This window comes from Hyperolius riggenbachi, chromosome 5, assembly GCF_040937935.1.
Source record: "Hyperolius riggenbachi isolate aHypRig1 chromosome 5, aHypRig1.pri, whole genome shotgun sequence".
NCBI lineage: Eukaryota > Metazoa > Chordata > Amphibia > Anura > Hyperoliidae > Hyperolius > Hyperolius riggenbachi.
The window spans coordinates 44,855,007-44,871,427 of NC_090650.1; the positions used below are offsets into that span (position 1 = coordinate 44,855,007).

The following is a 16,421-nucleotide window of genomic DNA, read 5'->3' on the forward strand; positions in this document are numbered from 1 at the left end:
CGAAATGGGCCATTTTACTGAAGCGGTCGACTACCACCCAAATGACCGACATGCCTTCTGACTTGGGAAGTTCACCTACAAAATCCATGGACAAATGGGTCCATGGCTCACTCGGGGTGGGTAAAGGCTGCAAGGTACCCACAGGTGCCAGCCGGGAGGGTTTACTCTTAGCACAAACCGCACATTCCCTCACGAATTCCTTGCAATCAGCTGCCAAGGAAGGCCACCAAGCACATCTAGCTACCAGATCCTGTGTTCTAGATGCTCCAGGATGCCCAGCATTTTTATGCGTATGGAACATCTCTAGAACCTGGAGACGGAACGGTAGCGGAATGAACAGCACCCCTGCGGGTTTTCCTTCTGGGATGTCTTGTTGGAAGGGAATTAAAGTCCCCTTCCAATCCTCCCAAGTCTCTGTTGCGGCCAGTACCAACCTTTGGGGAACAATAGTCTCTGGAATGGAGGGCTGTGCTGTCTCTGACTCAAAGCACCTGGACAAGGCATCCGCCTTAGTGTTCTTGCTACCCGGTGTATACGTAATAATGAAAGAGAATCGAGAAAAAAATAATGACCAACGAGCCTGGCGAGGGCTCAACCTCTTAGCTCCCTCGATGTATTCTAGATTTTTATGGTCAGTGTAAACCGTGACCGTATGCTCCGCTCCCTCTAACCAGTGTCGCCATTCCTCGAAGGCTAACTTAATGGCTAAGAGCTCTCTGTTGCCAATATCGTAGTTCCTTTCCGCAGGGGAGAATCTACGGGAGAAGTAGGCACACGGGTGCAATCTACCCTGCAAGCCAGATCGCTGAGACAGCACAGCCCCCACCCTGACCTCTGAGGCATCCACCTCAACAATAAAAGGAAAAGACGTATCCACATGCCTGAGGATGGGTGCAGAACAAAATAAGCCCTTCAGGGTGGCAAAAGCCTGTAACGCCTCGGGAGACCAGTGAGTGGTATCTGCACCCTTCTTGGTGAGACTGGTAAGTGGAGAAATCACCGTAGAGTACCCCTTTATGAACCTCCTATAATAGTTGGCAAAGCCAAGAAACCGCTGAAGCGATTTCAAGCCTACCGGCTGAGGCCATTCTAACACAGCGGAGACCTTGGCCGGATCCATGGACAGGCCAGTAGTAGAGATTATGTACCCCAGGAAAGTGACAGATGTTACCTCGAAGATACATTTTTCTAACTTAGCATACAATAGATTCTGCCTTAGTCTGTTCAAAACGAACCTCACATGGGTCCTATGTTCAGAGAGACTGTTGGAGAAGATAAGAATATCGTCTAGATAAACTAGAACAAATCTTCCCAACACCTCTCTGAAGACCTCGTTGATGAGTTCCTGGAAGACGGCCGGGGCATTACATAACCCGAAGGGCATTACCAGGTACTCATAATGCCCGTCTGGTGTATTAAAGGCCGTCTTCCATTCATCGCCCTTTCTTATGCGTACCAGGTTGTACGCACCTCGCAAATCCAGCTTAGAAAAGATCTGGGCGCCAGTGATTTGTGTAAAAAGATCGTCTATCAAGGGTAGCGGATAGCGATTTTTTACTGTAATCTTGTTGAGACCGCGGTAGTCAATGCAAGGCCGCAGACCTCCGTCTTTCTTTTTTACAAAGAAGAAGCCTGCCCCAGCAGGCGACCGGGACGGCCGAATAAAGCCTTTGGCCAGATTCTCCCTAATGTACTCCTGCATCGCCAATTTTTCGGGCCCCGACAAATTGTACAAACGACCCCGGGGGGGTACACAACCAGAACGGAGATCAATGGGACAGTCGAAAGGGCGATGTGGAGGCAATTTATCGGCAGCTTTAGGGCAGAAAACATCAGAATATTCAGCATACTGGTCTGGTACCCCTTCCACCTGAATTCTGGTTTGCCCCAATGTTAGCTTCCACAAACACTGATGAAAACAATGGGGAGACCAGGAGGTTAACTGACCCGTGGCCCAGTCGATGTGCGGTGAATGGACTTGCAACCACGGCATGCCTAAGATAATAGTGGAGGTTGACATGTGCAGCACAAAAAATTGTAATTCTTCCCCATGCAGAACCCCTATGGTAAGTCTCACCATCGGAGTCTGTGACAGGGCACGATTCCGTTGCAGAGGGGAATCGTCCACTGCCGTAACCTGAATGGGGGGTCTCACAGGAGTGAGTGGAAGGCCCAACTCCTGAGCAAATTCGAAGTTCATAAAATTAGCCGCTGAGCCAGAATCAATAAAGGCTTCAGTGGATACAGATTTATCCTCCCATGTAACCGTACAAGGGAGAAGTAATTTTTTCTCTTTAAGGGGTGCAATTTGCGTGCCCAGGGTGTCACCCCCCACTACTCCTAGGCAAACTCGTTTCCCGACTTGTTAGGGCAGTTTCGCACTCTATGCCCTGCTGCTGCACAATACAGGCACAGCTGTTCTGTCATTCTCCGCCTTCGTTCCACCTGGGTCAGCCTTGACCGACCAATCTGCATTGGTTCGGGCGGTGGCAAGGCCGGGGAGGGTGAGACAGGCGGAGAAGGTGTCACTAGGGGTGTAGCGGATGGTGCCGCGTACGATGTCACCCTGACACGGTGACTGCCCCTAGCCTGCCTCTGGTGGCGCAACCTGCGATCCACTCGAATGGCCGATGATATGGCTTCATCAACCGTCTTGGGCTCAGGCACGGTTAACATTAAGTCTGAGACCTCCTCTGACAACCCAGACAAGAAGTAATCCATTAAGGCAAAGTTGTCAAATCTAGTAGTGACTGACCACCTGCGGAATTCTGCCGCATAATCCTCAACCGAACCTCTGCCTTGCCGCAAAAGTTTGAGCTTCCGCTCAGAGGATGCAGCAAGGTCAGGGTCGTCGTAAATTACGGCCATAGCCTTAAAGAATTCCTCTACCGAGGTTAGAGCTGTATCGGTAGAAGGCAGGTTATATGCCCAGGACTGGGAGTCGCCAGTCAGCAGGGTTTTAATGAAGATGACCCGTTGGGCCTCAGTCCCCGAGGATCGGGGTCTCAACTCGAAATATGACAACACTCTACTCCTGAAATTCCGGAAGTCAGATTTGTGGCCAGAAAACTTATCAGGTACAGGCATACGTATGTCATCACTAGGAGGGGATCGCACTGAATCAACTGACGTCTGTAGGGTTTTCACAGAGCCTGATAAGGCATCAATTAAGGCTTTGTGCTGGCCCAGTGCTTGATGAATGTTATCCACCGAAGTGGCAAGCACAGTCAGAGGATCAGTGCGTGATTCCATCGTTTTTGTGGTCTGGCGTTCTGTAACGATCGGTGGGCGCAGAGAGTATCTGATTACCGGTGATCTGCAGTATCGCCGGAAATACAGATATATACCAGATTATAAGTGATCTGCAGTCTCACCGATAATCCGATATACAAACTAACCTCTGTTCGCCTGAGTAGAGTGTAGTGTTTTGGTGTAACAGTAATACTAGGAGGCCTAGGCCTCAGTGCAGCAAGGAGAACTGCACGGATTCCTTCCGCAGACCTGAGCTCTCCAAGACGGGAGGAGTCAGACTGACAGTAGGAAGGAAAGTCCGAGAGTGACACTCAGGAAGAAGTGTCACTAACAGGACTGGGAACCGCCTCCAATCGTGAGGTCGGTTCTCGAGGTCAGACAAGCCAGGTCGTACACACACGGACAGATAAAGTACAAATACAGTAGGCAAAGGCGGAGTCAAAGTACAGGCAGGGTTCAGCAACGGGGTATCAGATATATCGGGGTACAAAATCAGGAGGCAGAAACAGAGTCTAGGAACGAGCCGAGGTTCGGCAACAGAGTATCAGAAATATCGAGGTACAAGGTCAGAGTTCAGGAGGATAGTCGAGGCAGGCAAAAGTCATAACAGAAAATCACAATCAAACTAGTACTTTAGCTATCAATAATCTAGCTAAGTGTAGGATTACAGCTCCAGCTGGTCCCGGCACACTTAAGGATCTGACTACGGATCTGGGTGCTCCCACATATGTGATCGCACGCCAGACAAAGAGCAAGTGAACAACCAGCAGTATATATACTCTAGGACCTTTCCAGGACCTCCCTAATTGCTGGTCCAATGAGAGCAGTGGAATTTGTCAGCTGACCCAGCTGGTCAGCCGACACCCTTCTAACTGCTATTTAAACTCTGCCTCTCTGCTCGCGCGCGTGTAAGTCTGAATCTTGGTGGACTATCAGTCCCAGCCACACCAGTACTGTCATGCAATGTATCTAGTGCGGGGGCCGCCTCTGATGCGGATTCCGCCGCACTGCCTATGCGGCATGCAGCGTTTTTCCGCGTTGTGACGCCATGCTGGACGCGGAAACAGCCGCCTCACCTTGAGAGACGGCGGCATTTCCACGTTTCCTTACAGTTGCTTGTACAAACGTGGTCTGCATGGAAGAGTCATCAAGAGGAAAACTATGCTATAAGATGAGACCATTCGGAAGTAAGTGCCGTGGAGTGATGAAGTGAAAATTGAACTATTTGGCGAGTCCAAAGGTTTGTAGAAAAAATAAGCACTTTTGATATGCTGTAGACTAGAGTCTGGCTTTTTCTAGCATGTGACAACCTAAAAAGTCAACAATGTACCAACAACTTCACAGTTTTTAAAACAAGTATATTGAAAATGAAAGAGAGCGGTTAAAGAGATTTTGCCATTGGTGAGTTAAAGCATTTGTGAACCGAAGAAGTTGACTTTTGGTTCTATGATGCAGTGTGAAGCATCTGAACATCAGTAAGTGACAGTGGGCGGCTAGATGGAAGAAGAATGTCTAACCCAGTGCCGGAACAGGTATCATACTTTTTCTTTGATAGAAGAAGAAAAGCGTGGGCACTACAGTATTTGCGCTGAATTTGAAAGTATATAGCATATAACATACACCTCTTCATCCACACTTCTGGTATTGATAGCGTGCTCTGGTTGGTTAGAAGTTGCAATACGATAAAGGAGAGGAGAGGGAGACAATCGGCACTGCTTCTATTGCTATTTAATCCGGAGTGTGGTGGAACACATGTAAACAATCCATTACAGTGTATCTTCAAATTGTGGCATCAAAGTTATTCATTCAACGTAAACATGCATGAACATACCATTGTCTGAGGTGGTGGTGCACAGATAGCCTAACGGCCGTTTCACGCAAAATCTGCGCTTCTACGGAGGCTGCCTCCGTAGAAGCGCAGATTTTGCGTGAAACGGGCATAAGGTTATCTGTCCCCAGCACCCACCGCTACCACACCACCTCAGACAATGGTATGTTCATGCATGTTTACGTTGAATGAATAATTTTGATGCCACAATTTGAAGATACACTGTATTGGATTGTTTACATGTGTTCCACCACACTCTGGATTAAATAGCAATAGAAGCAGTGCCGATTGTCTCCCTCTCCTCTCCTTTATCGTATCATACTTTTTCTTCCCTCACTTTGTTTTGCATGGAGGCTGGACAGTGGTTATTATGGTTACCACTGGATTGAAGGCAGAGAGTGAAGAACAAAGAACAAAAAGCGCTCCTACGGTGCATTAACCACTTCCCCTCACTGGGCCGAGTAACTATGTCCCTGCAAAATGCTATAACTGCTTGCAGGGGTGTAGCTACTACGTCCCTCCCCACCGCGCATTCCCGCTCAACCCCGTGGTCATTACCACCGCCGATCGTTAGCCGCTAGATCAATGAATGGGTACACAGTTCTCATTCATTGATCTAAGTACCCGTGTGAATGAACGCAGCTGTCTATGAGACGGTGCCTTCATTCACAAAGACCTTCCACGCATCACTTCCTCTTTGCATAGTAATACTATGCATAAGGAGGTCACCCATCTTGTAGTCAAATAGTAAAATTATATCTACATTTTTTTTTTCAATAAAAGTCCTATGTACACCTTGTTTTTACATTTTAAATGTACCCCTGACCTCCCACACTCCCCAATAGTTACCAAGTTTGTTTGTTTTTTGAAAAAAAAATAATTTACAATTAAAATAAATATATACTTAACCACTTCACCACTGAGGGGTTTTACCCCTTGAACACCAGAGCAATTTTCACCTTTCAGCGCTCCGTCCATTCATTCGTCTATAACTTTATTATTACTTATCGCAATTAAATGAACTATATCTTGTTTTTTTCGCCACCAATTAGGCTTTCTTTAGGTTGAACATTATGCCAAGAATTATTTTATTCTAAATGTGTTTTAATGGGAAAATTGAAAAAAATGTATTTGCCCATTTGTCCCGGTTATAAAACCGTTTAAATTATGTCCCTATCACAATGTTTGGCGCCAATATTTTATTTGGAAATAAAGGCGCATTTTTTTCAGTTTTGCGTCCATCCCTAATTACAAGCCCGTAGTTTATAAAGTAACAGTGTTATACCCTCTTGACATAAATATTTAAAAAGTTCAGTCCCTAAGGTAACTATTTATGTTTTTTTTATTATATTTTTTTTTTTTTTAAATTACAAAAAAAAAATAAAAAATTGGGGAGTGTGGGAGGTAATGAGTTAATTTATTGTGTAAAACAATGTATTTGTATGTTTAAAATGCTTTAGGGTGTAGTTTACTATTTGGACACAAGATGGCCACAGTGAGTCTGTTTACATGCGACCTGTAAGCGTCCGGAAGGACGATTACAGGAAGCAGTAGGAGGCTGGGAGAATCACAATGATCGCACTGTTTCTCAAAGAAGCAGCAGATCATTGCGGGGGCTTAGATCAATGAACAGGAATGGATTTTCCCGTTCATTGATGTCCGGGCGAGCGGGCGTCGGCATGCACGAGCGGCGGGAGCGCGCAGACAGCCGCGGTAGCGCGGAAGGTACGGATTTTTCCGTCCCTGTTTTTTTGGGGGGGAAAAAAGGGACGGAGAAATTCGTACCGACGGGGGTAAATTGGATAAATAGTTACCTTAGGGACTGAACTTTTTTTAATATGTGTGTCAAGAGGGTATATTACTTTATAAATCATGGGCTTGTAAGTAGGGATGGTCGCAAAACTGAAAAAAATGCACCTTTATTTCCAAATAAAATATTGGCTAGGAACATTTTTTTAAATTGTGTGTGTTTTTATTAATCACTTCACCCCAAAGTGGTTTTTACCCTAACGGACAAGAGCGATTTTCACCTTTCAGTGCTCAATGCTTTCATTTGCCAATAGCTTAATCACTACTAATCCCAATTAAATGATCTATATCTTGTTTTTTTCACCACCAACTAGGCTTTTTGGAGTTGATATTTGTTTTCAGTAATTACTTTATTTTCTATGAATTTTAAAGGGAAAAACAAGGAAAAAATGAAAAAATACACTATTTCTCGAATTTCATCCCCTACAGCTTTAATATAAACACTGCTACTGTACATAAAACCCACACATTTTATCTGCCTATTTGTCCTGGTTATCACAACATTTTAATTATGTCCCTAGTACAAAGTATGGTAACAATATATTATTTGGAAATAAAGGTGTATTTTTTCTATGGTGTTTTTTTTTCCTCAAGTATCTCATGTGCACTCGAACACACGTGCACGCGCACAGCAGCAGCAGCAGCAGCAGCACTGTTTGACTTATGAAAATGTCCTGGAGCCGTTAAGCGGCTCTAGCAGGATGTTTTTATAAGTCTGGTTGTCATTAAGTAGTTAAGGTAGCATACAACTATACTGGCCAAAAACTGAGAAATAATGAATTTTTTCAATTTTTTCTCCTTTTTCCGGTTAAAACACAACCCCCCCCTCCCCAAGAAAGCCTAATTGGTGGCAAAAAAAAACAAGAAATAGATTGTTTTGATGTGATAAGTAGTAATAAAGTTGTAGGCAAATCAATGGAAGGAGTGCTGACAGGTGAAAATTGCTCTGGTTTTTTAAGGGGAAAACCCCATGGAGGTGAAGTAGTTAAACTTCATTAATCAAAAACTCAATTTACAATTGCACTTACATGAGTAGTAGGTAAAAGAGCATATCTGAGGCCGTCCATGTCTCATCCTCCTTCCCTGAGTCTGGCCAGGACCTGGGACCACTGTTGGAAAGCTCCAGTACAAAGTCTGAGAGATGTGGGAGGTGTGGGGGTGTGTGTCCTGGTTACGTCAGTGCCAAACATCACTACCAGTTTCTACGTATTCCACGCCTTCATCAGGTTTTTGATTAAAGGCATTTACTGTACCCTAGGAGCACTTTTCTTTTTCTTTTCCTTTATGCAGCACACCTGGAACCACCCAGTGGGTAAGCTGCACCTAGGTGCAAACCTGTTAAAGGGATACAGCCCCTATAAATTCTCCATACTACCAAAGGATTTCCAACCGCAGCACAGGACAAATCACCTTTTCCTTTGCTTGCTTGGAGAGGGAAGAACCCAGGCCTTCCTTCCTTTGCCCCCAATCCCCCCCAATGAATGTGGAAGCTGCATCCCTTGTAGTTACACCATTGCAGTGTAAGGCCTGGTGGATCTCCTACGTCAAATCAGTCCCTATGCCCCAGTCTCCTCTGCAGTCTTCACCTGCAGGCGCATCCCTACTCAGCCGAAGGATGACAAGTGCGTCGTCCCAGCACTCAGTTACACCGAGGTCTTTAAATGCACAAGGTATAGAGACTAATAAGCAGAAGGCAGAAGTACCACCTATCATTAGAAACCAAGGGGTGTTTCAGAAGTGTAGCCTAAGTACAAACAAGAGGTCGGTCCAGGCAGCAACCCAATAGAGAAGTTAAACTCCAGGCAAGTTTCAAACCAGGCAGCAATCCAATAGAGTAGACAGAGTCTAGGCAATAGTCACCATGGAAGATCAATAGTAAACTCAGCATACCCAGCAGCTAGTGTAACTAACACTATCACAGGCAATGAGTGAGAGCCAGGAGCAGCTTATATACCATAGTCAACCAATCACACCAGACCACACCTCACAGTAGACAACCAGAGACCACTTCCTGCACATCATTCTTAAGCCAAAGCAATGAGATTGTTAATCATCATCTGTCATTGTCTACGACGTATTGAATAGAAGGAACGACTGATCACACGGGTCTGCCTGTTGCAGCAGACACCATGTGTGGCTTTTCGCACATCTAGAGGAATGCAGGAAACTCATTCCTGCAGAGCCTGATCGCTAGACTTGTGCTGAGGATGCCATTTGAAACCTTAGGGGAAATCGGTCAGTAATGGTAAACAGTAAGCCTAGAAGCTGAAAAGGGATGGAATCTACAACAGGACAACGATCCTAAACATACATCCAAATTCACCATAACTCACTCGAAGACAAGTGAACTAATGGTTTTTAAAATGGTCCGCACAGTCCTTTGCCTTAAACAAATTAAATAAAACTAAATTAATATTGCCTTTCCACACCCCCTGCTCCTCCCAAATAGTTACCAAAATAAAACCCTTGTAAAAAAAATGACTGCATTTAAAAAAAAAACACGATAAATTGTTATGTTAGGGACACTGCTTTTTTTTTAGTATGTGTGGCATGAGGGTATATTATGGTATGTTTGCATATACAGTATGGGCCAAGCACCTTTATTTCTAAATAAATTATTGTCGCCATACATTGTACTAGGGAGTAGGGACGTCATTTAAACATTGTAATAACTAGGACAAATGGGTAAATAAAATATGTGGGTTTTACTATAATGGCCAAAAACTGAGAAATGATTTTTTTCTTTCTTTTTCTTATTATTCCTGTAAAAATGCATCAAGAATAAAATAAGCATAATGTTCCACCCAAAAATGCCTAACTGGTGGTGAAAAAAACCAAGATATAGATCATTGCGTTGTGCCAAGTGAAAAAGTTAGTGAATGAAAGGTAGGAGCGCTGATAAGTGAATATTGCTTTGGTCTTTTAGGGTTAAACCCTTGGGGGTGAAGTGGTTAAAGTGACACTGGAGCAAAAATAAACTTGTAATGATATAATGAATTGTATGTGTAATACAGACAATTAACAGAACATTAGTAGCAAAGAAAAGTGTCTCATATTTTTATTTTCCGTTATATAGCTTTATTTATAACATTGCTTCATTCTGTCTTGTTTGCAGTTTAGAAACCACACTCTGTATTTTAAACTGTAAAACAAAACAGAGCGAATGACCCTTTGAACTTTCCTACAGTAACCTCCTTAGCGTTCTGGACGAGCTGAGCTCATCCAGAAACGCTAGAGGGCACCGCTCAGGCCCCGCTGGGCCGATTTGAATAATTTTTTTTTAAAACACACAGCAAGCACTTTGCTTGCTGTGTGTCCTACCCGCTCGCCGCCGCTCGCCGCCGATCCGCCGCTACCCGACGTGAAAGAGGGTCCCCCCCGCAGACCCCGCTGCGCTTTGGGGTGGATCGGGAGTCCCTGTGACGTCATGACGTCACTCCGTTCGTCGCCATGGCGACGGGGGAAGCCCTAAAGGAAATCCCGTTCAGAACGGGATTTCCTTATGGGCATGATCGCCGGCAGCGATCGGAAGGGTGGGAGGGAGGGAGCAGGAAGAGAAGAATCATGTAGCTAGCGCTAGGCTAGCTACATGCTATTAAAAAAAAATCAGGCGAAAAAAAACTCTGCGGGAATCGGAACGCCCAGCAGGTTAATACAAGCTGTTTCTCACTGTTTCTTGTCTGTTTAAGCTATTCAGAAAACAGGACCAAGTTGGTTGAATAGCTCAGAGATGCTTTTTTGCATAGATAGCAACTCAAGTGTTTAACTCTTCCTGTACTGTAAAACTACATGAGACTTTTTAATTTACTACTAATGTTCTATTTGTTATTTTTTAAGTTTATTTTTGCTTCAGATTTGCTTTAAAATTGAATGTTTGATTTGTTGCTCTGTTTGAAAGTTCACAAAATAAAAGTAAACGTGCTTTAAATAAATTATACTAGATCTAATGCCTGGTACACACAATTATATTTTCTGGCAGATTTACTGCCAGAGCGATTATTTTCAACATGTCCAATCTGATTTCTGATCAATTTTCCGTTCACTTCTATGGAAAATCGATCAGAAAATCGATCGGAAATCAGATCGGACATGTTGGAAATAATCGATCTGGCAGTAAATCTGCCAGAAAATCTCATTGTGTGTACCAGGCGTATAGTAGTACTGTTAGAAGTAAAATAAGTCTTATTGGTGGTATTTATAGAAGGAAGAAAGAGAACGTAGAAGACTTAGGGGCATATTCAGCAAAGCCGGAAAAATTGGTCTGCACAACTGGGATTGTGGGAATGCAAGATGTTCTATACTTTCATTATTGTTTGGTCAAACTTCATGGACAACTTGATGGATAAATCTTTTCATCAAGAAACACTGTTCAAATTCTAATCAAACTAATGTAAATTCTAAATCAAATTGTGCTTAATTCTTCTTCTTTTTTTTCTGTAGGAGCTTTACCAACATGGGCCCCAATTCCCCCAGAAACCCCCACTGTGCCCACACTTCCTGTCCACAACTGCACAGCCAATGAGCATGTCTGCAGGTCCAGTGGGCAGTGCATTCCAAGCTCAAAGCTGTGTGACTTCAGAGAGGACTGCGCCGATGGCTCTGATGAAACCAACTGTGGTAAGCATTATGCCTCATAGGTTAAACTAGCGCATGCATGTAAAAAGGGTGGCACAGTAAAAGGGGTGTCAGATATAGCCACTAATAGAATATCTATAAAATACTGTAAATACTCGCATATAAGCCTAATTTTTCTGCACAGAAATTGTGCTGAAAAGTTACCCCCTCTGCTTATATGTGAGTCAGTTGAACAGAGCTGATGGTGGAGCAGGTTTTGTTACTGACAAAGGAGCGTAAGGATTGTGCACTAGGGATGCTGGTCTTGCCAGCTGGCTCCTTGCTGTGTCCGTACCCCCCATTCCCTGCAACATGATGTGCAGAGTGGGCTGTTCAAGACTATCAGTATCCCCTGGCTTGTGGAATGGAGCGTGCAAGCAACGTGTCAGCGGTCCAATGATCAGGGATTCTTCCTCTGTGGCAATCACTGTCTCATATCTATGACCCCATCTAGTGGCATTTTGAGACCAGGGCCAGATTCGTACTCTTTACCGCCCAAGACCACTGTCACCAGCCTCCCCCCTTCAGTAAAGTTAGCAAAATGACCTTTCTCCACTTCCATCCAGTATAGATAGCTAGATGATCCCTCCCCCTTCCCTCTAGTATAGGTAGCCAGATGACCCCTCCCCCTTTCCCCTCAGTATATGTAGCCAGATGACTCCTTTCATCCCTCCTTTTACCACCCCCTTTCAGTATAGGTAGCCAGCTCACCTTCAAGATGGCTGCTGCACAGGCAGATAACAGCAGAGTACCACGGTCAGGCGCTAGCCTGATCTCCCTGCATTGCAGCAGTTGCAAGCTTACAAATGCTGCACCAGTTTAGCCTGCTGCTTTGGTGCCCTTGCTCCTGTGGTGCCCTAGGCCATGGCCTAGATGGCCTTGGTCTAAATCCGGCCCTTCTTGAGACACAACTATCATCCTTGTGGCACATCTGGCAACGGGGAGGGGTGCTAACTTGTACTAGAGGCGCATCTGGTGGAGGGGTCTATACTAGGGAGGGGGCTTATATGCAAGTCAATCACTTTTTCCTGGTTTCTGAGGGAAAAGAGGGTACTTCAGCTTATATGCGGGTCGGCTTATATGCGAGTATATACGGTAAACAATATTCTACTACTTTATTCCAATTATAAATGATCAGACATCTTTACAGGTATTTTACTATGAGCTAACCTAGCCTCGCCCTCACATTAGCCCTCCCTCTCAATGCCTAACCCTAACCGATCCCCCCTGCTGATGCCTCACCCTAAGGCCCCACTGGTGATGCCTAACCTTAAAGGATACCAGAGCTTAAACATATAGTAAAAACGAGGTGAGTAGGCATGTATATGAAGCACTGCTCATGCTCACTTCTCCCCCCATTCTTCTCCATCCCCCTCCTTTTTTCCAACAAGCTGCTTCCTGGTCGGCCGGGTCGGGCATTAGTATGCAGGCGCTGGCCCGGCAGCGTGCATCATTGATCATGCCTGTGGCTGTGAGCACTCTGCTCATGCACCAAGCATCGTGCTCATGCACAGAACGCTCGCAGCCACAGGAGCAATCAAGGATGTGCGCAGCCGGACCAGCGCCTGTGCACTAATGCCTGAGCCGGCCAACCAGGAAGTAGCTGCAGGGGGCATTTGCCAGAGAAAAGAGGGGGACGGAGGAGAACGGAGGGAGCGGTGGTCATGAGGACTGCTTCATATACACGCCTGCTCCCCCATTTTTACTATGTTTCAGCTCTGGTATCCTTTAAGATCTCCCCTTGTGATGTCTAACCCTAGCACCCCCCCCCCCCCCCTTCAGGGTGATCCCAATGGGGATGCCTAACCTTAACCCCCCTCCCCCAAGGTGATGCCAATGTTGATGCCTAACCTCTCATTCATAGCGCAACGCTGATCCTCTGCCTCTAATACTTCTGGCTATAGACCCTGAACCAGTATGCAGATCAGATGACAAATCTGACAAGATTAGCTGCATGCTTGTTTCAGGTGTGTGATTCAGATCCTACTGACCAGAAAGATCTGGTATTGTTTAAAAATAAATAAATATGGCAGCTCCCATAGGTATCACACCTTAGGTTCCTTTTAAAAATACTTGGACATTAAAAATAGTCAATAATTGTACATAACGATTTTCATCAGGGATGGTCAGTGAGATGAATATAATTCCTCATTGATTCCAATGTTATTCTATTTTTTTATGTAAAGCTTTGCAGCTTGGAAATGGACCGATCAAAAGCAGCAGCTGCATCCTACAATGAAACAAGATGTAGACCTACAATAGTTAAAGGATAAAAGTTCAGCCATTGAAATAGATATACTAATATACTAAGTCAACCTTATCAACTGCAATTAGGATTTAAAACATAATTTGGGAATCTGTGGCAGTGGATGTTACACAAACAGACCATCAGGGGGCGCTGTATGACTGATATTGTGGTGAAACCCCTCCCACAAGAAGCTCTGAGGACCACGATACTCTTGACAGTTTGCCACAATGTAACAAGGTTCACAGACAGGAAATAGCTGTTTACAGCTGTCTCCAACGGCCAAAACAGCTAGCAGCAGCTACATAACCTGCTCACAGTAAAAATGTCACCATGTAATAAATGTCAGAATGTAAATCGGGGAGAGGAAAGATTTTACAATGGACAAACACTGACTAAATCATTTATACATAATTATTGTAAAAATAAAGCACTTTTTTTATTACACTATTTTCACTGGAGTTCCTCTTTAACCTTTTTAGTAGCACTCTAGCAAACGATTGTTTGTCTTGAAAAGTTCTTATGGTGAGACAGTTCTGTTGAAGCAATGGGGATATTTTGAACATAGCGTTTCTATAAGCGGTCTTGAAACTCTTTACTATATCCCAGTATCTCAATAATCTGGACCAGCGTGTATATTATCGAATTTTTAGAGCACTAATAAAGTCTGCCACGATATATGGGATTAACTATTGCCACCTTAATTTGTTAGTTTCAGAGTACTGTGACTTTGAAAACGAGACAGTGTGTAACTGGTTCCAGCCAGGAGTCTCTGTCTTTCGGCGAGATGCTGCCTTCCACTGGGAAGTTGGTCAAGGAATGACAAGGGTTCCAGGGGAAGAGACCCACAGACCTGCATTAGATCATACCACGTAAGCACTGTCACTTCGACTAAAGCCTATTGTTTGGTGTGGACTCTTATATGAATATATGAAACTTTTTGAATTACAGAATGAGTTTGCATTCCAAGAAGAGCATGTTAATACTGACAGTCAGGGGTGTAACAATAGCCCCTGTGTCCCCTGCAGTCCAGGGGTGGGCGGTGCTAAGGAGGCCCGGATACACATCAAAAGCGTCATACATTATCTGTTGTCCTTGTGGCACCTGTTGCATGTCACATGGCAAGCAGGCATGGGAGCTGCAAGGAGTTATGCTGTACTGCGCAGCTGAAGAGAGGAGGCTAGCTCTGGGGGAGGGCGGGCTAGTGTTAGGAGTGGAGAGGGAGGTTAGTGTTAGGAGTAGAGAGGGGAAGGTTAGTGCTAAGAGTGGAGAGGGGGAGGTTAGTGTTAGGAGTAGAGAGGGGAAGGTTAGTGCTAAGAGTGGAGAGGGGGAGGTTAGTGTTAGGAGTAGAGAGGGGAAGGTTAGTGCGAAGAGTGGAGAGGGGGAGGTTAGTGTTAGGAATGGGGAGGGGAGAGTTAGTGTTAAGCGTGAAGAGGGGAGAGAATAGTGTTGGGAGTGGAGAAGCAAAGGTTGATGTTGGAAGTGGCGAAGAAAAGGTTAGTGTTAGGAGTGGAGAGGGAGGTTAGTGTTAGGAGTGGAGATGGAAGAGGTTAAAGCGGCTTTAAACTCTGACAAAAATTTTCAACAAAAATGTGTTTTCGTACTTTTTATAACCCATACAATTATCATATTTGCTTTTGTGCACAAGTATTAATATTCATTTAGATATTATAACTTCCCAAAGTTCAGTTAATTTACTTTGAAAGCTGCTGGTGCATTTTATTTATAACTGTTGTCATTCTGTTGTGAATGCTGCCAGCAGTTATTTCTGATCTGTTTTTCACTTCAGCACTCATCAGCTGAAGTCCTGCACAGCCAGAGAATGTTTACATAAATGTATCAAGTAAAGAATGTGTACACAAGATAAGATTATAAGCAGTTCGGATGCGGGTTTTCCCTGCAGAAGAAAGAGTCAGCCCTGTGATGTAACCCTTTGAATGCTGTTTTATTAAAAAAAAAAAAACATTGTGTTAGTATCTTATATGCTGTAAATATACTTTTAGAGCAAAGAAGAAATTCTGGGTTATATTCCGCTTTAATGTTAGGATTGGGGAGTAGAGTGTTTGGCGTGAAGAGCGGGTAGCTTAGTGTGAGGATAAGTGACAATTTGTAGAGATATTACGCATTTACTAATTATCGGTTATACCCTGTGCTTATATAGATTAAAACTTTTCCATTATCTATAATAGTCTGAAATTCTGGAGCACCTTATCTTTGTGCTTTAAAACCTTATTAACAAATTGCAGTCCTTTTGCACGGAGATACGCTTAAACGTAGCGTTTGGCTGCAGGAGGTTTCCGAGAATTATTAGCAATTTATTTCTGATTAGTTTTCTGCCTCGTGGCCAGCGAGATGGGGAAAGAACGCTTGCTTTACCGTCTCGTATATTGGTGTAAGCATTCTTTTCATTTTCCTCTTGGCGGAACGACCGAATATGCAAATAAACTCCTGATGCAGGCAGATTGCATCAATCTGATTTATAATCTGCTGCTCTAATATAATTCTTTTTCGTGAACTATGAGACAATTACTAAAAGTAACTGTGACGGTTTGGCCTCCGAACGACTGTGGTTCCCAACAAACAGCAAAGCAAAATAAATAAATAAATAAATAAAAGCTGTCTTCCTGGAACAAACTGTTACTGAATTTCTGGCGTAAAATATTTTGTATAATG

The 16,421-nt window shown here is 44.2% G+C and overlaps 1 protein-coding gene across 4 annotated transcripts in view; it reads left to right on the forward strand.

Moving 5' to 3' along the window:
• MALRD1 (MAM and LDL receptor class A domain containing 1) overlaps window positions 1-16,421 on the forward strand; it is a 407,541-nt gene that overhangs the window by 112,495 nt on the left and 278,625 nt on the right. For all 4 annotated transcript variants that reach the window (XM_068235591.1, XM_068235589.1, XM_068235590.1 and 1 more), the window contains 2 exons: window positions 11,330-11,506; window positions 14,461-14,620. In XM_068235591.1, coding sequence (XP_068091692.1) covers window positions 11,330-11,506; window positions 14,461-14,620 — 337 coding nt within the window. The remainder of the gene's footprint in view (window positions 1-11,329; window positions 11,507-14,460; window positions 14,621-16,421) is intronic.